Source organism: Carcharodon carcharias, chromosome 22 (genome assembly GCF_017639515.1).
Source record: "Carcharodon carcharias isolate sCarCar2 chromosome 22, sCarCar2.pri, whole genome shotgun sequence".
Classification (NCBI taxonomy): Eukaryota; Metazoa; Chordata; class Chondrichthyes; order Lamniformes; family Lamnidae; genus Carcharodon; species Carcharodon carcharias.
In genome coordinates this window covers 11,761,910-11,782,757 of record NC_054488.1, presented here as the reverse complement: position 1 = coordinate 11,782,757, position 20,848 = coordinate 11,761,910, and the positions used below count along the sequence as shown (strand labels likewise).

The 20,848-nt window shown below is 46.8% G+C and overlaps 1 protein-coding gene and 1 pseudogene across 4 annotated transcripts in view; one reads left to right on the top strand and one right to left on the bottom strand.

The window, feature by feature from the left end:
- Positions 1-19,871, top strand: part of LOC121293614 (dynein heavy chain 9, axonemal-like) — a 530,687-nt gene extending 510,816 nt beyond the window's left edge. For all 4 annotated transcript variants that reach the window (XM_041216734.1, XM_041216733.1, XM_041216736.1 and 1 more), the window contains one exon: positions 19,363-19,871. In XM_041216734.1, coding sequence (XP_041072668.1) covers positions 19,363-19,590 — 228 coding nt within the window. In that variant the 3' untranslated portion in view covers positions 19,591-19,871. The remainder of the gene's footprint in view (positions 1-19,362) is intronic.
- LOC121293615 lies at positions 5,775-6,182 on the bottom strand (annotated as a pseudogene).
- Positions 19,872-20,848: the final 977 nt, after the last annotated feature.

Genomic DNA, 20,848 nt, shown 5'->3' with positions numbered 1-20,848 from the left:
TACAATGTTTGGTCCGAAGACTCAAGATTAACTGCGGCCCTCTAACCTCCTTCTGAGAAGCTTCCAATTTGGTGAAGGTTGACTGACCTGAAATTCCTTAAAATATCATGCAGGAAGTCCACTCCAAGTGACATGACCATTCAAGGTGGTCAACCTAGCCATGTGATTCACACTCAAAGCTGTCATTCAACTAAACAGATAAGCATCAGAAATCAGATTTTAATTTAAAATATTTCCAATTATCTCTTTTCTCTTTTTTGTTTCCTGGTGTCTAAATAGTGAGGAGGAGACAAGATTCTAATAACAAGCTATTTTTCAAGACCTCATTAAGAGCTAGCTGTCTACCAACAATGAGACATCAGTTGACTTCGATCTGCAGTGTTGACACTCCCCTAGTTCCAGTTGGTGCAAGGATGCTAATTAGTTACGCCTGACTGTACTAGACTGCGTTTACACATCACATTTCTTAAGAGATATCCTTTAATATAGAGGATAAGGATTAACCCTTTAATTTCAGAATCTCCTAAAATGTTCTGCCCAATTGTCCAAGAAACAACCAATTCTGGCAAGGTTTTACAAGAATGTTACATGAATGTAGGGCAGGCAGCGGCACAGTGGTATTGTTGCTGGCCTAGTGATCCAGAGACGAAAAGAGTTTGAGTCTTTTGTCTTCATCATGGCTGCTATGGTTTGCTGACATTGCTGTATTCCATGATCCAGAGGATGGAGTTGTTGATAACACTAACATTGCTGTTATACAGTTAGTAATGCTCTGGGGACCTGCGGTTGAATCCCACCATGGCAGATGGTAGAAATTGAATTCAATAAAAATCTGGAATTAAAAGTCTAATGATGACCATGAAACCATTGTCGATTGTTATAAAAACCCATCTGGTTCACTAATATCCTTTAGGGAAGGAAATCTGCTGTCCTTACCTGGTCTGGCCTACATGTGATTCCGGACCCACATGCCCTCTGAACAAGGGCAATTTGGGATGGGCAATAAATGCCTAACCAGCAACACCCACCTGAACGAATAACTTTTTAAAAAGCACACCTAAAAGGTTTTGATTCTCACCTCAATAATCAAGCACTTCAACTATGAAACATGAAGTTGTGTATTACAGCTCTCAGATTCTGAGTATAATTTATTTCCGTAGCACACACAATTGGCAAGTTATGTTGCTGGTTTGAATGAGTAGTTTGGGTCTTTTGTCTTCATCATGACTGCTATGGTTTGCTGACATGCTGTATTCCAGGATCCAGAGGATGGAATTGTTGATAACACTAACATTGCTGTTATACAGTTACTAACACTTTTAAGATCATTGTGTACTGAAAGCATTCTGTAGCAAGCAGTGCTGGTTGAGACTGTCATTTCTGCATTATTCTATGGCCAGGCAATGCAAACTGCACTCGCCAGAATCAGGTGCCAGTTAATGTTTTAATTTTAGTGAACAGCTAATGAGCTTTTTGCTAATGTTAAACTGTTTAATATTTTTGAGTCTAAATTGCTTTGTACTGACGGAAGCTAGTTCAACATCTGTTAAACTAATCTTGTAATGTCGAAGAGATGGTGCAGAATAGACACAGGCAACACCATTTTATCCCCTAGCACAAATTTAGTAGAAGGTGCCTTACACCAGGCTTGTCCAGGCTTTTTGTTCATGGCGCCACATTTGTATATTTTTCTCACTCAAGGGGCTGATGACAAATGTTGCACACTCATTCTCTCACACTTCCCCAACACACTCAGCCTCTTGCACTTCCCCAACACACTCATTCTCTCACACTTCCCCAACACACTCAGCCTCTCACACTTCCCCAACACACTCAGCCTCTCGCACTCCCCCAACACACTCATTCTCTCACACTTCCCCAACACACACAGCCTCTTGCACTTCCCCAACACACTCAGCCTCTTGCACTTCCCCAACACACTCATTCTCTCACACTTCCCCAACACATTCAGTCTCTCACACTCCCCCAACACACTCAGCCTCTCGCACTCCCCCAACACACTCATTCTCTCACACTTCCCCAACACATTCAGTCTCTCACACTTCCCCAACACACTCATTCTCTCACACTCCCCAACACACTCATTCTCTCACACTTCCCCAACACATTCAGCCTCTCGCACTCTCCCAAAACACTCAGCCTCTCGCACTCCTCCAACATACTCAGCCTCTCGCAATCTCCCAACACACTCAGCCTCTCGCACTTCCCCAACACACTCAGCCTCTCGCACTCCCCCAACACATTCACCCTCTTGCACTCCCCTAACACACTCAGTCACTTGCACTCCTTCCCCACACACTCATTGAGTCACTTTCTCTCACTCACCCACACACTCGACCTCGCCCCTCCCCCTGAGCCCGAGGTGTCTTCCCCTCCCCCGACACATCCAGGCCTGAACAACTTCTGTAACTCCGCCCTCCACAGGCCTGATGCCACTTCATCCCCCCACAACGCACCTTCTTCACCCACCACCTCCACCGCCCCCCCCCCCCCACCCCCCCACCCTCCCCCCCCCCCCCCCCCCCCCCCAACTCCCCACCCCCACCCCTCCCAACCAATGTTTGAAATGCTGACATGAGTTTATCACACACAACACATTTCAGTGCAGATTTGAGGTTTTTGTCAGCAATTGAAGGTGGCACTTTGACTTCTTGTGGTGATTGAAGGCAACAGGCAATTGTGCAGGGTTAACAGGCCACTGCCTTACTGTCATCCATTTCACACTAACCTCCAAGACTAATTTCAAACCCTGTGTCTTTTCATGGATAAGGTGGTGAAATTGTGGTCAGGGGGATTAATGAGCTTCAAGCCATTATCTATATCAGAGATGTTACCAAGGTAACAATGTCTTAATTCTCCACTTAGGGGAGGATTCTCTGCCCTTGCCCGCTGCCAGGATCATCCAGTCCCACCATAAGTCAGTGGACTTCTGGCTGGGCAGCCGAATCTCCTGCAGCAGGTCCCACTAAGGCAGGGCTGGAAAAATCCCGGCCTTTGTCTTGTGCATGTTAAAACACCTCATGTACACAGCGGGCAGAATTTTCTGCCTGTTGGGCGGGCGGAGCTGGAGTGGGCGCGTGGACCCAGTCGGCGCCCTCAATCGGGTCCGCGCCACCATTTTGAGCAGGCAGGCCAATTAAGGCCCACCCAGCGTATTTGCCGACTCCCGTGGATAGCGGGAGTGTGTGGGCGGCGGTGGGTGTGCACAGACCGCCGGGCTGCTCACAATGGCCAGCTCGAGATCCAACTGCAGGGGGTCTGCTCAGCAGGGCAGCCTGGAGGGAAGGGCAGCGGAGCAGGCCAGGCTGCAGGGTAGGCCAGAGGGGGGCCCAATGCGCCCCTCGCTTTTCTGATGACTGCCTTGCTGCCCTCCTCGAGGAGGTGGCAGCACAGTGGGAGGTGTTGGTCCCCCAGGATGGGAGCAGGAGCCCCCCCCACCCCCCCTCCCCCCGCCCCAAAACATGACCAAACGTGCCTGGGAGGAGGTGGCGGAGGTGCTGAGCTCCCGCGATGTGGTGCGGCACACCTGGATCCAGTGCTGTAAGCGCTTTAACGATTTGTTGCACTCTGGAAGGGTGTGTAACATGTTGGCATTGGGCATTTAACCCAGCAGGTAGCCTTAGCCTTTGAGGGCTCCCCCTCCAAGTCTTACTGTCGTGACTCCATTGAATCATATTGGCCATTTCTCGTACGCTGGGTGGACAAGCAGATAGTGCCCATGCTTAGATCAGCCTGAGTGGTTCATGAGGAGATGAGTTCTCCCCCTCACCATGTGTTGCTGTTAGTCGCACATGACTAGTCTGGGGGCAACCTGCAGTAGATGCAGCTAGGTACATACTCAGAATTCCAACACATGTCCTGTTCAGGGTGATGAGATTGTGGAAGGGGAGCCTCAAGGTGTCGTGGCCAAGAACCATCTGCTGCCCTCAATGCTGCACCTAGTTGTGCCTCCTTGTTATGGGAGCAAAGACCATGTGTTTCCTAAAGTGATGGAAGCAGAATGTGTCCAAGGTGGCCATTGGGGGTGTTGGGAGCAGGAGTACTATCTTTGTGTGACTGATCAGCAGTAGCGGGGAGAGGAGGTACTGTAGGCCTGATATGGCCCACTGTGGTTGGGGTGCAGCGTGCGTGTGCAGAGTCCATGTGCAATTTTCCATAATGAATGGTGTTCTCTCTTTCTCAGTAGAAGAATGCTCATAATGCGTCGGAGCGTGCAAGGACTGGAGGCGGCTAGGCCCAACTCCTCATGTTAAGCCGCTTGGAACAGGAGGCCCTTGAGCTTGAGAAGCACCATGCACCCAGGTCAATTGGTGTTGGTGAGGCTGGGGTGGCCAGGTATTTGAGGCCAACAGTGAGATCCGCAATTTCCTTCCAACATCCATAGCACTGATGATTGTTTAATTTGTTTTTGTTGCAACACTGCTCCGTCACTGAGTGATAAAGTCAGAGGTGGGGATCATAGAGAAAGGTTCTTCTGCCCTTCGAGCATGCACATGTCAAACACCTTCCTAACTCTCCTAATCCCATTTCCCAGCACAGTGCCCAAGGCCTTGTATGCCATGGCATCGCAACTGCACATCCAAATACTTATTACATGCTCGGTGGGTTTCTGCATCTACCACCCTTTCAAGCAGTGTGTTCCACATTCTCAACACACTCTGTGTGCAAATGTTGCTCATCACATCCCCTGTCAACCTCATGCCCCTTACCTTAAATCGATGCCACCTGGTTACTGATCCCTCTGCCAAGGGGAAAAGTTCCTTTCTTTCGACCCTATCTATGCCCCTCATAAGTTTATACATCTCAATCATGTCACCCCTCAATCTCCTCTGCTCCAGGGGAAATAACCCCAGTCTATACAATCTCTCCTCATAACTGAAACTCTCCAGGCCTGGTAAACGTCCTCTGCACTTTCTCCACTACAATCACATCCCTCCCGTAAAGCACATTTCAGAACTGCACACAGTGCTGTAGCTGTGGCCTAAGCAGCATTTTCTGCAGTTGGAACATATTCTATGCCTCGGCTAATAAAGGCAAGTATGGCATTGACTTTCTTGAAACACCTTATGTACCTGTCCCGCTACCTTAAGGGACCTGTCGGCATGCACACCCAGCAACCTCTGATCCTCCTTACTTCCCACGGTCCTACTATTCATCGTGTACTCCCGTGCCTTGTTTGTCCTGCCCAAATACATCACCTCACACTCATCCACATAACATTCCATTTGGCAATCATTAGCCCATCTGACCAGCCCGTCTATATCTGCCTGTAATGTAAGGCTATCCCACTCTCTATTTGCCACCTCACCAGCGTTCGTGTCCATTGGTTCTGGAAGGTTGAGCACATAATGAACTTGGGGGAAAGGGATGAAGTGTGTCACCGTGTGCACACTAACTAATCCGCTATCCTAGTTGTTCATTTCAGCATCATCAGAGCCTGGCGACCAGGAGCAATTGCAGATGCCCCCTCTCACACCTGAGGGCCCTCAAGTGTCACCTGCATCACACCATTTCTGCAAGGCAGGCACCAGTGCAGATACTAGCACCTCGATGGGCACTGGAAGATCGGAGAGTGTCCCGGGGCACAGTGGAGAGGGCACTTCACAATCGCTGGAGGAGCTGATAGAGACAGAGAGTGTCAGTGGCGCCAGCAACCGGAGGACTGCAGGGGACCAGGCACATGCTCAGTTTGGTGCCTGATTTTTTTTTTCTGTACTTTAAACCTTTATTAAGGAGATATAGCTATGCCAGGACACTTTATTCATTCTCTTCACTGTGTAATGTGGCGTTGGGATTAGTGATCTTGATTGCAAGCTGGGCTGCCCTCTCCACAATTGTCTTGTGGTTTTTGGAGGAGACATTGTGAGAGATCTCAGCACAGTAAGTCTTGTTGCTCATCACTAGGACTTCCAGCTCCTTGACATTGTGGACCAGGAACTACTTGAATCCCGAGGGCAGCATGTGTTTGGTCTTGTTGCTGCCATAACCGATGTTAGGCATCAGAATCTGACCCTTAAACCTCCTGCGCACTTGGTGTCAATCCCTCTGGATTTACTCCAGTTATGCGCAATCTTCACATAGTGATCTGACTGGTGACGAATGAACTACTTCCTGCATTTCTTCACAATGTCCGGCTTCAGAAGTGGTCTTAGGGCAGCCATGGTACCTGTCGGACTCTCGCTTGGCGCAAGAACCAGAAGAGCTCGGTGCCTGATGATGCACCTCTGGAGTTGTCCACGATACAGCAGTTTCAGGAAATGCGGCCGGGTGTGAGGGAACATCTGGGGGAGATACAAGAGGCTGTGCTTCACTTGGTGTCCGTGGTGGAGGAGTCCACACGGAGCATCAGTGATGCAATGAGCCTCATGTCAGAGCGTCAGGCTTCCTCTCATGGGGAGGGGCTTCCAGAGAACAATCAGCTTCTCCTGGGGTTACACTCAGATCTGCAAACCCTCACAGTGCCAGCGGCCACAGCTACTGCTGATCAGTCACACAAAGATAGTACTCCTGCTCCCAACACCCCCAATGGCCGCCTCTCTTCCTTTCTTATTGAAACCTTTAAGATCCTGATGGTGCTTGATAGGGTGGATACCCGGAGGATGTTTCATTGCATGTGGGAAGACTAGAACGAGGGAACATAGTTTAAGAATAAGGAGTTTCCCTTTTAAGACGGAGATGAAGAGAATTTTTTCTCTCAGAGAGTCGTTAGTCTGTGGAACTCTCTTCCCCAGAATGCAGGGAGGCTGGATCATTCAATTTATTCAAGGCTGAGTTAGATAAGATTTTTGATAGTCAAGGGAGTCAGGAGTATTGGGGACAGACGGGTTGAGACCGCAGTCGGATCAGCCATGATCTTATCGAATGGCAGAGCAGGCTCGAAGGGCCAAATGGCCTATTCCTGGTCCTAAGTCCTGTGTTCCTATGACGAGTGACATGGGTTCAAAATGGTAAAAGGCACATACAGGACTGATTCAGGAGTTGTTTTGTACACACAATGAGCAGTCCATTCCTGAAATAGACTGAAGGTCACAGCTACCCTCATCTTCTATGCCTCTGGCTCCTTCCAGGGCTTGGTGGGGTGGTCTTTGCGGTGTCTCCCAATCAGCTGTCCACATGTGTCAAGCAGGTTACAGATGCTCTGTTCAGGCATGCATTGATTTTCATTCAGTTCCGCTGGGACCAGGCAAGCCAGACACAGCGAGCCAGAGGCTTCGCGGCCTTTGTTAGCTTCCCCCGTGTCCAGGGTGCTATAGACTGTACATCAAGGTGCCAGCAGGTGAGCCCGGTGCCTTCGTCAACAGGAAGGGCTTCCACTCCATGAACGTACAGATAGTGTGTGATCACATGATGCAGATTCTACAAGTCTGTGCAAGGTACCCAGGCAGCTCCCACGACACCTACATCCTCAGACACTCCCAGGTGCTGAGGCTCTTCAGTGCTCCAGCCCGGCTGGATGGATGGCTGCTGGGTGACAAGGGCTATCCCCTCAGAAGGTGGCTCATGACACCTCTCCGCCATCCAAGAACAGAAGCTGAGCAGCGGTACAATAGGACCCAGGGCTCCACAAGGGCTGTGGTGGAGAGAACCATCAGTCTTTTCAAGATGCGCTTCTGATTCCAGTACCCCTCAGATCATGTCTTGGTGATAGTGGTTGCATGCTGTGCTCTCCGGAATCTCGCCATGGAAAGAAGGGACGCAGTGGACAATGAAGACGTTGACACAGTGGCTGCGGCTGCACACGATGAGTCCAGTACTGATTCTGAGAGTGAGGAAGCACAGGGGTATGCTGAGGGGCTAGACCCTGACCCAGGACAACACCAAGGAGACAGGGACATCTGGGAGGCTTTAATCCAATGAACCTTCAGCTAGAACAGCACAAATGGATCAGGAGGACCAGCCTTGCCTGGCTCATCCATACTCGGCATCTCAGTGCTAAATCTGCCAGATCATCAGCTGCAACTAAGGGCCTTTGGATATAAACTTGAATGTCCAAACAAACACTTATGACATTTACCTTAAACATACAAATGCAGGATAAAGGAGCCACTCTCAGTCATGGTAACACATCTGGTTTTTATTTTAAACATCAGATGTTCTCACAAATCCAAAACAAAACGTTAAGCAACCAGAAAAAAATTATAAGGACTTAATCTCGGGCCTACACAAAAGCACCAGTCAGAAACCCATGGTGTGCCTAAGGTGCCTTATGCTTACGTTTCCGGGTGCTACATCTTGGTACCGTCCCATCACTGGGAGTGGTATCTGAGCCAGCCTGCTGACTCTGCTGTCCTGTTGGCCTCGATGACCTTGGCGGTCGTCCTCTGGCCTGTGGAGCCTGTGCTGGCCCCGCCTGGGAGGGAGATGCCAGTTCCACAGCTGGCACCTCCCCAGTTGTCGCAGCCTCACCCGATGAAGTGGTCACTGGGAGAGGGGTGGAGGAGCTGGTGCCCTCATCTGGGTATCCACCCTATCAAGCACCATCAGGATCTTAAAGGTTTCAATAAGAAAGGAAGAGAGGCGGTGGTGTAATGGAATAATCACTAGATTAGTGACCCAGGGTAACGCTCTGGGGGGCCTGGGTTTGAATCCCATCATGGCAGATGGTGAAATTTGAATTCAATAAGGGAAAAAAAAATCTAGAGTTAAAAGTCTGATGATGACCATGAAACCATTGTCAGTGGTTATAAAAACCCATCTGGTTTACTAAAGCCCTTTAGGGAAGGAAATCTGCCATCCTTACTTGGTCTGGCCTACATGTGACTCCAGACCCATAGCAATTTGGTTGACTTGTAAATGCTGCCTAAACGAGGGCAATTAGGGATGGGCAATAAATGCTGGCCTAGCCATAGATGCCCACATCCCATGAACGAACAAAAAAAAAATCACCTCTCATTCTTCTAAACTCCAATGGCACAGGCCCAACCTGTTCGACCTTTCCTCATAAGATACTCCTTTCACTCAGGAATGAGTCGAGTGAACCTTGTCTGAGCTGCCTCTAATGCATTAAATCCTTTTTTCAAATAAGGAGACCAGAACTGTACACAGTATCACCAAGGCCCTGTACAGCTGTGGTAAAACTTGCCTACTTTTATATTCCATTCCCCTTGGAATAAACATCAGTATTCCTAATCACTTGCTGTATCTGCATACCAACACTTTATGATTCATGTACCCAGGACACCCAGATCCCTCTGTATCACCAAGTTCTGCAATCACCTCTGTATTTAAATAGTTCACTGATTTTCTATTCTTCCTACCAAAGTGGACACGTTCACATTTTCCCACATCGTACTCCATGTGTCATTTTTTCGCCTGTTCACTAATCCTGTCCATATCCTTTTTTAAACTCTTTACCTCTCTTAATAACTTACGTTCCTACCTATCTTGGTGTCATTAGTAAATTTAGCTGCCATACATTTGGTCCTTTCATCCAAGCCGTAGATATAGGTTGTGACTAACTAGGGCCCCAGCACTGATCCCTGTGGCACTCCACTGGTTACAGCTTGCCTGTTCAAAAAAGACCCATTTATTCCTCTTCTCTGCTTCCTGTTTGCTAACCAATCCTTTATCTATGCTAATATGTTACTCCCTACACCAGGAGCTCTTATTTTGTGTAGTAACCTCTGATGTGGCACCTTATCAAATGCCTTTTGGAAATCCGACTCACCGTATCTACAGGTTCTCCTTTATCTACCTTGTGTTTAATGTCATCCTCCGGTCATGGTTTAATTTGTGTCAGACTTACTTTTTCCACATTCTTTATGATATTCTGGGTTAGATTTTATACTCACCCGCCGGGGGGTTTGAAGGTGGGATGGGGCCACATAAAATCTAGTAGGTGGCCTTCTCACTGCCTGCCTGCCTGCCCCAAGGCATCTGAAATTTTATGGGGGAGAGAGTGGGGCGTATGGCTTGCCTATCCATGGGCATTTTGAAGCCCTAAGCAGCCACCTAATGGCCTCTTAAAGGCCTCATCCTACTCCGGATGGTATTTGACCCACGACTGGGGGAAGGTTAAGGCTATGCGGGAGGCTTGGCAGCTTTAGCTGTGCGGGCTGGTGTTGGGCAAGGAGCGGGGAGGATATCCTATATCCTATATCCTATAACCTCCCTTGGCGGCCCTTCAGAGGCAACCCTCCACCCAAAGACATCGCCTCCTTAGTCCTGGTCTCATGAACCTGGCCCTCCACTTTCCCCATCCAGGCACCACCCCCACCACCACACCCCCCCACCCCCCCGCACCTACCCAACAACCAATCCCCACTCATGCCCCTCATTATCTCACCATGACCAGCAACCCCAGACTTATCTGTCATCAGACTCCTCAGCACTAGGGGTTGCTTTTAGTTCCAGCAGTGGCTCCTGGTGGCGCTGCTGGGACCACAAAGCTGCTGGCTAATCAGATTGGCCAGCAGCTCTCTAATATGGGGCTTCCTCTGGAGAGAGGCGGAAGTCCTGCCTTAAAGCAATTAAAGCTGCTCCCAGCATTAAATGATCGCGGGGTGGCTGTCGGGATCGTGGGAGAGATCCACCCAAAGTTTTCGTCAATGATGGGGAACCATGGCGCCCCATAAACTCCAGCCCTTAATGCCTTTAGGGTCACTTACTTTCAAAGCTAAAAGCTTAAGTTTCTAGAATCTTTCTTCATAGGTTGGTATGCTTATATTAGGAGTCAGCTTTGTGCTTCTTCTCTGAACCGCCTACATGACTTGAAGGTCTCCCATATGTCTCACTGACCAGAACTGTATGTAGTACTCAAGGAATATTCTGGCCAGATGTATTATTTGCTTTGTGGATTGTTTCTCTGCAGTGAAACAATCTGAAAACATCAAATCTGTATCTGTTTCAGGTCGCTATTCCAACATCACTCATGAAGTATTAATGCAGCTCTTTGTTTCTCATGTGCATCATTTTACTATTGTCCATATTAAATTTTGCATCCCACCTGGTTATTCAAGCATAGAATATCTAATACACCAATTTTATTCATTTCTATTTTATATGCAAGGCACATTTGAGTATAATCCCATTTCTTTCATTTAGGGTTCATGGAAAACCATTAGTTTTGCAGGTGTAAATGGATTATTGTGAGATATCTGTACTAATTTGACATCACAAGACATTCTGAATTAAATGTATCCCATGCAAGCCACATAGACCATTAAAGTCTCAGGTTTGATTCCTTGCTGATCTCCACTGAGGAGGGGTGCTACTGTTAGCGTGGGCACTCCTGTGTTGTGGAAGGGGAAATGTATCAGAGTTACAAACCTCACCATTATTCGGAAGCCACTACAATAGTGTTATAATTGTGAGGTTTATAAGATTGTTATGTTTTGTGGCTGTGAATTTAGTTTAAGACAAAATGAAGATGGTCCTGTGACCTGTTCTGAAATCTGCCTGATAGCAAGTCTGGGTGGCTTGAGTGTTAAAGGTTAAGGTGAGCCCAGGTTGTTTTACCAGAGAGAAGGTGCAAGGTGTTTACACTTGGAGACAACAGTCTGTGTGCAAACTGCGGATAGTTTGTGAGTCTCCAGAAAAGAGTTGAGATTGTTGGGTTATAAACATTTGTGCTTTAAACTGTCCATTTACTTCCAAGATAAAAAAAAGTTGGGGTCTCAAATATGGCAAATCAGCATTCCTACCAAATTCATGATGAGTTAAAATGAGGCTGGAAGATTTGCCTAACTTGTGCCAGAGGAAGAATCTCCCTTCAGAGATTAAACGTCCCCAGGCTGAGAAACATAAAGAACAAAAATAAATTCCCAGGAGCTAAGAATCACTTGGGCAGATTCCCAGAGAATTGAATGTCTACAAAAAGGACCATGTAGAGTGTATCTATAAAGTGTATTTATAGTTATGCAATGAGAAAAAGGACAATGTTATCTTTTGTATTTTAAAGTGTAAGTGACCTGCAATGATAGTGCTTAGTCATGGCGCTTTAATTCTTTTGTTACAGTAAAACTCTTAAAATATGAAATCTTGTTATCCTTTCAGCTATCAACTAGAAGTTTGATTTTTTTTTGGGCAAGATCTTTAGGTTGGCGAGGGGTGGGGTCGGGACCTTAATTTGCCCAGCCATATAAAATGGCGACGTGCCCTCTCTTGCACTTCCTCTCTGATGGGGGGGTGGTGTGGGGGTAAATTCCTCCCTATATGTTATTGGTCTCTATGGAGATCCTAACAGTAGGTGTGTGCAGATATCAGGTGAGGAAAGAATTAAGCTTGGCTGTGGTGTCCTCCCCATGAATAAATAATCTGCTAGTACTCATCATTGAAGGTCTCATGAATCATAGCCACTGGGAATGGTCAGAGAACAATGAGCACCCTGGGAACTATATCCTGACAGAAAGTCAATGGTCAAAACTGGCAGGAAACCTTTTGGGGAATTATTAAAAAAAACTTACCATAGGTTAAGTCATTTCAGGTTAAAACCTTACAGTTGTTGGCGCTTTCTTTAGCAAATGTTGATTCTATTAAGCTCCTCCAAATGGTCCTTTAATATAGTTCGACATAATCTAATCATAAGTCTTAAATGATTTCTGTAGGCATAATGAGGTACTATTGATCTCAGTAAGCTGGACGAAGCTGTATGGGAGCTTTGACTGGACTTTTGTTTACCTGTTGAATTATTTCAACTTTAACAGACTGAGTTAACCATTTTGCCATCAAACATGATTGAGTATATATATCACACAGAAATAGGCTAGAACTTAGAAAACATTTAAGAGAAGTTTGTTTATATTTCCCCAGTTGGCTTTTAGATAATCATGAATTTGATCTTAATGGTTGAGCTGATGAGTAAAATGGCCTCTCTATGTGTGTATGACTTGCTTCTGAAGAAAAGACCCTGTATGAACCAACTTAGTTCCGAAGTTGTGTATGTAATGTGCTTCTGAGCATGTGTTTATCCAGGTGAAGGCTGCTAGTGCTGTGGATTGGAAAACTTAACTTTTGGGCACCTTGACACTATTCCCAGACTAGGACTAGCAGGGTTAGATAGAGAGGGCCATTCTTCCTTCTCTTCCCCAACAATGTATCTCAACACCAACTGTGGAGAAGCATTTTTGTCTGCACTGCTATGATGCTTTCTCAATTCCTACACCAGTTATACTGTGTCCTCTCTGAACACCTCACACCTGCAACAGTGTCAGACCAAATGACTCAGAATATCTAGCCTTTAATTGATGGTCCACATTTTATGGTAATGTTTGTAGTGAAGCCCTTCCACCCAACTTATTCCGTGTAGACAGGATAATGGCTAAACATCAGCTCTGGTTACAAAGAATTCATGCACACTGTTGTAATTATAGATACCTATGCACACTAATCCTGACACTTGGACACACACAGGGACAAAAGTATTATAGTGTTCAATTCTTTCAGACTAGATTGAAAGGGTAACTGTCAAAGGAGGAAGGAACGGAAAATGTTTGAGTCCAGGAGCAGGTTCATTTCAACAGCTGTTATGATGGTATGTTTGTAGATTCAACTCAGCAGTGGTTGGCAAGAGAAAGCACTAGCAGTATGTCAACAGTCCTAGGTTCTCTAGAAGCCTAAGTAAAACCGATGTGCATCTCATCTCATCTGTGACAATATTATTGGACAGCAGGGAGAACTTCCCATCCCTGTCCTTTTCTGTTGAGGAATGCGGCATAGACACCAGTAACTTAAGTTTTGGGAACAGGAAAGGGATTTTTTTGAGGCTAACAATAAACTGATAGCTCATGCTTTGATCAGCAATTGCCAATATGGATTAAATTTATGCTGTGGGCCACACCCAGCAGGACCTGGACTGAGACTGCCCGAACGCAGTCCCCTTATGGTGGCCATTCATTCTGAGGCCTGGGTGCAGTCCATTTCAAACTGATGCACTGAAGTCTCTTCTGTCTCTTGGATATAAGGATGCTTCTCCTCCATGAGGTGATGTTGAGAAATCAGTTTCCAGTGGATATAGATCACAGTACAGTGCTGTCCTTAATTTAGCTCTGATCTCAGGCTCCTTCAAAGAGGGCACAGTATTCCAGTGTTAGCTAATCAGCTCAACCATTAAGATCAAATTAACAATTATCTAAAAGTTAATTAGGGAGATATAAAACAAACTCTTCTCTTAAATGTTTCCTAAGTTCTTGCCTATTACTGTTTGTATGTGATATATGTACTGACATGGAGGGCACCCACTGCCAGTGGCTGTGAAAGTGACCGTGGTGCTCAATTTTTAAGCCAGTAGTTGCTTCCAGGACTCCACAGGTGACTATGCGGGATCTCGCAAACCTCCGGGTACAAGTGTATCCAGAGAGTCACGGATGCCATCTTCGTGAAGGCACAGAAATTTGTGCATTTTGACCAGGATCAGGAAAGTCAGGGAGCAAGAGCGCTGGGATTTCTGCAGATCTCAGGTTTCCTACAGGTGCAGCGTGCCATGTGACTGCACTCACATGGCGTTTAGGTCTCCATGGCAACAAGCAGTCAACTAGGTCAACTGCAAGGGCTTCCACTCACCGAATGTTCTGCTGGAGTGCAACCGCCACAAACGCATCCTATAGGTCTGCGCACGATTCCCAGAGAACATCCATGACTTCTACATCCATAGCAGGTCAGATCCCTGACTTCTTCCAGGGTCCACAGAGGCTGCAGTGTTGGCTCCTCAGGTTTGGGGGCTACCCACATAGGCCTTAGCTGATGACTCCCATGCAGTGGCCTCAGACTGCAGCAGAGTGACGCTATAATGAGGCTCATGCTGCAACCTGGACTTTGGTGGAGCAAACAATAGGCATCTTGAAAATGAGGTTCCGGTGTCTCGATAGTCCAGTGAAGCACTGTGTTGAGCATCACTGTAGCTCGTTGCGCACTCCACAACCAGGCACTGCAACAGGGGGAGGAACTGGCTGAGCAGGAGGTGGAAGAGCTACACATCTCCTCCAATGAGGAGGACGTTGAAGGGAATGAGGTCCTTGAAGGTGAGGATGCCGGCGATGAGGCTATCGCACTGACCAGATGAGGCAGGCACTCGGGACGCCCTCACAGCCCCAAGATTCATGGAGGATGATGACGAGATGCAGTGAAGACAGTCCTGACATCCTCACCTTGTGTCTGTGAACAATTGATTCCTGCGTGGCTGATGGCAGCACACATACCCTCAGTGTTCAGGGTCATGTCATGGAAAAGCAGCGGAGGCCCTAATAGCAGGATTCTGGGAGGATGATGACAACATGCAGTGAGGACACTCCATAGATCTTCACGCAGCCTCAGTGAATGTCTGACTCCTGCATGGCTGAGTGCAGCTCGCTTGCACTCTGTGATCAGGGTCATATCACGGAGACACAGCGGTGAAAGTTTAAATGTATCTGATCCTCTGACAGCCTTCAGCACCTGTCCCCTTCAGGAGCACAACGTCACCGGACACGGATGCTGAAGAGATCGGGGCCAGCCTCACCTGAAAAATGCTGAGAGCACACAGGGAGAATGATGGAACTCTGTGATGTCTGCCCATGACATTCTGGCAGTAATGACAAGCACCATCGAGGTGCAGGCATCAGTAATGTGTGAAGGCTGCACAAAGCACAGGGAAGAGGCCCTGGACTGAGACACCTGCCTTCATCTTGTGCAAGAACCAAGGTTCCACATCCGAGTGACAGAAACACTGCTCATCACAACAAGGAGCCATAGACAAGGAGACATTTTTAGGAGTTTAGTTACAGTAGCCAATATTATGTACAAAGGATTAACACCCGTGCTCAGGCTGTGCAACTACATCTTCTTAACCTTCCTAACCCAGCCGTTACGTCTTGGTGCTCCCCCGACATCCACAGCAGAGGTGGAGGCAGCCTGCTGACTGCTGCGCGCTGTCTGTCATGACTTTGGCTGGCATCCTCTGGAGGGCAGAGAGTTAGAGGGCCTTGCGAGCTTTGGGTGTCCTGCTGTGGGCCAGCTGCACCCTCCACGGCCTGTGGAGCTGGAGCTGAGGGGGTCACAGGCAGAGAGGGTTTGGATCGGCCTGATATTCCTGGAGTCACCTGGGTGGATGGTCCCGGGGTGTCGGGCTGCTGGTCCTCCTCCCTATGGGTGCCCAAGGGTCCCTGGCTGACTCCTTGAGAAGGGGAAGCTGGAGTGAGATCGAGCTGTCCCACACCCCTCTCGCGTTGACACTGTTGGATGCCAACTATGGCGTCAGCGATGGAGTTCAGCCAGCGCAGCATTGCAGGATTGAAGCCCTGGACCAAGGTCTCCATGGCAGCTGCCATCCCGCCAATGTTGACCTCAGTGCGTCAGTGTGCCTGTGCTGTCACTTCGGACTGAAGGTGGACAGACTCCTCCATCGTCCCTTGCAATCTGAGGAATGCACCAGACATCCCTTCCTGATATCCCCATGATTGTCTCTGCAGCTCCAACAATAGATTGAGGACTGAGTCCAGAGGTCCCTCATCTGATTTGGACTCAGCTGCTTCCTTGCTTCCAACAGTCCTCCGCATGCCAGCGACCAAGGATGTCCTCTGCCTGCTGTGGAACAGATTGTGTGGCGTGCTCACCAGATCGTGACTGAGGCTACTGTAGATCTAGGTCCCGCTGAGATGTGTCACTGCGCTGGTGGAGGGTGTGGGTGAGTGCTGTGACGGGTCTTCAACGGTGCTGCCCTCAGTGTCCTCATCTGAGGTCCTCTCGGCGCTGGGGTCAGGGTCAAGGTTACCCGAGGGTGACGGGTCACATTTGCCTGGGAGAAAGTGGAGATTATTAGTGCTTGGCAGCCGCGTTGAACACAGAACTGTGGACTCAGGGCAGCATTGAGAGAGGGATAATGTGGTGCAGGATCCTCACGTGGGTGTTCAGCGCTGACTTCACCATCGCCGCAGGAATGGACACCAGGGGTAAAGGACTTTGCAATGGGCTTCGGCGGTGCCCAGAAGGTGTCCCAGGAATCCGTCACTAAATCGGGGGCTGCACTCTTCTTGGTTTTCAGGGTCATGTCTTCACTGGGCCAGCCCTGGGCTGCAAGTGTTGAGAAGGGAGCACATGGCTGCATTTTAAATATGGCGCCCGGCATGAGGAAGCAGCAAGGTAACGGCACAGCGGGCCAATCGGAGGCCGGCCTCCGGCGATCTGGTGTGTTCCCTGTGACTGCAAAATTTGCGAGGCAGGAAGGGACGACACAGTGCAAAAACCCACCATTGCGGCCGACGGGTAAAACATCTTTTCTCATGCCCACTACCGCACTTAGTGCAAATCTGGGACGATTCTGCCCAGAGAAGTGAAGGGAGGGACATGCAATGTCCCTCAGTGTAATATTGACTAATGAATAGAGCGCCCAAGTAAAATGCACTTTGGTAGAACTTGCTCTTCATGTTTTCCCAAGGACAAAGGATGGACTCACTGTCTAACATTTTCAGCAGAGTTTAATCATCAGACTGTGAGATCACGTAAGTACTGTGCTCCCTATAGCCCATCTTGCTTATTTCAATCGTAGATATTGCTGTGCACAATACCAGTTCTCAACCTCTGTCAAGCACTTAGAAACATGCACAATTAAAATATGTGGCCAAAACGGTCAATTTTTGTCCCAAATAAGCTCTCACAACTCAGCAATGGCAAAACCATGTACATGAAAAGAAAGATTTGCATTTTATAGCGCTTCTCTTGACCACTGAATGTCCTGAAGCACTTTACAGCCAATGAAATACTTCTTGAAGTGTAGTCACTGTTGTAATGTAGGAAACTCAGCAGCTAATTCACACATGACTGACACCTACACACAGCAATGACCAGATCATCTGTTTTTGTGATGTTGATTAAGAGATAAATGTACTGGCAAGTGAAATGAATTTTCTTGACTGCTGTTGTGCCACTTCAACCACTGATCATAGATTGATTGAATGATACAGCACAGAAGGAGGTCCATTCAGCCCATCATGCTGTGCTGGTTCTTTGAAAGAGCTGTCCAATTAGTCCTAGTCTCCTGTCCTTTCCCTATATCCCTGCAAAACTTGTCCAATTCCCAACTGAAAATTATTATTGAATCTGCTCCCTCTACCCTTTCAGTGCATTCCAGATCACAAGTTGCTCTGTTAATGTTGTTTTCCTCATGGCATCTCTGGTCTTTTTTCAAATTATCTTAACTTTCTGCTGAACCACCCTTATTCCAGGAGAAACATTTACTCCTTAATTATTCTGTTAAAGCCCTTCATGTTATTGGACACCTCTATCAAATCTCCCCTTCACGTCTGCTCTAAGCAGAACAATCCCAGCTGATCTAGTCTCTCCACATAACTGAAGTGCTTCGTCCCGACTTCTGTTCGAGAACTTTCTCTAAGGCCTTAACATCCTTCCTAAAGTGTGGTGCCTAGAATTGGCCACAATAATCCAGCTAGGGCCGAAAGTGAGTATTTTATGAGGGATATCACTGCCCTTGCCTAGAATGGGACAAAATTGGCTAGTGGATTACTAACATGAGCTATCTTAGCTCTCATAAATAATCGCTGCCTGGTACAAATGCTGAAGTGAAGTTAGCACTATACTATTACAGAATTGATTTTCCAGGTAATGGTTCTTGGTGGACACATTAATTTTTACTTACAATACAGCAGCAGGAACTACATGTGTGCATCAAACTCTATAACTAAAGAAGAACTCTCTCCTATAGGTTCCCCATGCTGCTAACCCATTGGTTTACACAGATCATGTGATCTTACAGCACAGGGTTGTTCTTAAAGCTACAGTCCTACGTTTATCAAAACTATAATTACTACGTTTACCCTGTCTGAATTGTGCCTGTTGAAGTGGCAAATCACTTGTTCTGTCAGAAGTTATCACATGAAAAGGAACTTGCATTTATATAGTACCATGCACAATCTCAGGATGTCCCAAAGTTCTTTACAGCCTCTTAAGAACTTCTGAAGTGTGGTCACTGTTTTAATGTAAAAATGATCAAGGCGCGTTCCAATGAGGTAATTACAGCGTGTGTTTCTCAGGGGACTTGAGACTACTGAACAAGCACAGACTCTGTTGTACCTACTTGCCAGAAAATGCAGCTGTAAAATCCTGCAAGGTGGCAGGTTTGAGCTACATCATTTTAACTGAAACAAAAACAGAATTACCTGGAAAAACTCAGCAGGTCTGGCAGCATCGGCGGAGAAGAAAAGAGTTGACGTTTCGAGTCCTCATGACCCTTCGACAGATCTTCGGCAGTTCTGTCGAAGGGTCATGAGGACTCGAAACGTCAACTCTTTTCTTCTCCGCCGATGCTGCCAGACCTGCTGAGTTTTTCCAGGTAATTCTGTTTTTGTTTTGGATTTCCAGCATCCGCAGTTTTTTTGTTTTTATCATTTTAACTGTCTGTTTTGTTTTTCACAGGGTGGAATTATCGCTGACGCTCGTTTAAAGGAACTGACCCCGACCATGCCAGTCATTTTCCTCAAAGCTATCCCTGTGGACAAGCAGGATACCCGCAGCATGTACCCCTGCCCGGTTTACAAAACACACCTCCGAGGCCCAACCTACGTCTGGACATTCAATCTGAAGACCAAGGAGAAACCTTCCAAATGGGTGCTGGCTGGAGTCTCACTACTTCTGCAAATTTAAGTAATAGAGTTTGCACATTCTATACTACATAGCAGGAAAGACCACTTAGTAATGTCACTCCAATTTAGATCTCTCAATTTAGTATAAAAAATTTATAGACATTTTTTAGAAATGTAAAAAAAATGACTCAACAGTGAAGGGTTCTGTGAATATTCAGAATAAAGTTTGCACTTTATTTGTGATTTCTCAATTTGAATCACATGCAAATATAATTTGAGGCTATATCTTGTTATATGACATATAAATGTCTTTGTTCCTTCAATAAAGGGCTTTTTCCAATCCTCCGTTAATATAGTGCTTTTATATGATGCACATTTGGATCTTGCTGCCAGTTGATTTTACACTGTGAAATTAATGAGTAAATACAACACAGTATGTTGGCACTGTCTTTTGTTAAGTGTGAACATAAAGCTTCCAGGATGATAAAAAAGCTTGACAGTGGAACTGTTGACTGTTCCACCTTCACAACTTATGAGTTTCTGTGAATGAAACACATATTTGAATAAGCTGTAAACCAAAAGTTTGATGACACCCTGAACGTGTGGCCAAAATTAAAGCTTTGGCATAGGTGCAAGAGGCTAGTTACGGGGTTATCAGTAGTTTCTGTAATAAACTTGCAGAAAATGAAGAATCTTGGCTATTCAGCAACCTATTGAATTTCTCTGCTTGTGTTTTTTAATGCCTTTCCAAACTTTCACTCCTCATCTCCAGAGAGATCGAGTTTACATTGAGTATAGATCCAGCCTTTTGTACCCTACCCAAGAAACCTTCATCCAAGAGTCAACACAGCCTGAATCAACAAACAACATGACTGGGGCATTATAGTCAGGCCTCCTTATGTCCTTAATTGACATGCACACATACACATATTCCAGACAGCCTGGGCCTGTGGTGTATGGGATAACACGTCTGACTATGGATTGGAAGCTGACAGCTTCCACTCACTTTCACTGGCTGCCTTTAGCAAACATTGTACACATTCCAGCTATTTCATGATCAAGAGTGTGAAACCTGGCTTTTTTTTTCTCTGTTTAGGCTTCTTATCAGGAACTAACTGCCAGGGCCTTACTTTACAAAATTTAGATGGATACATTTTGGAATTTTAACAGTTTATAAAAAACACGGTTATTTTTAAAATGTTCTCAAGTCCCAAAGGGCCTGTGGCCCTTTGACCCTATCTCAGTGGAAATGGTTGCTGTTGGTCTGAAATATAACTTAGAATCAAAACATAGAGGAGGTGATACCGATGATCGTGATG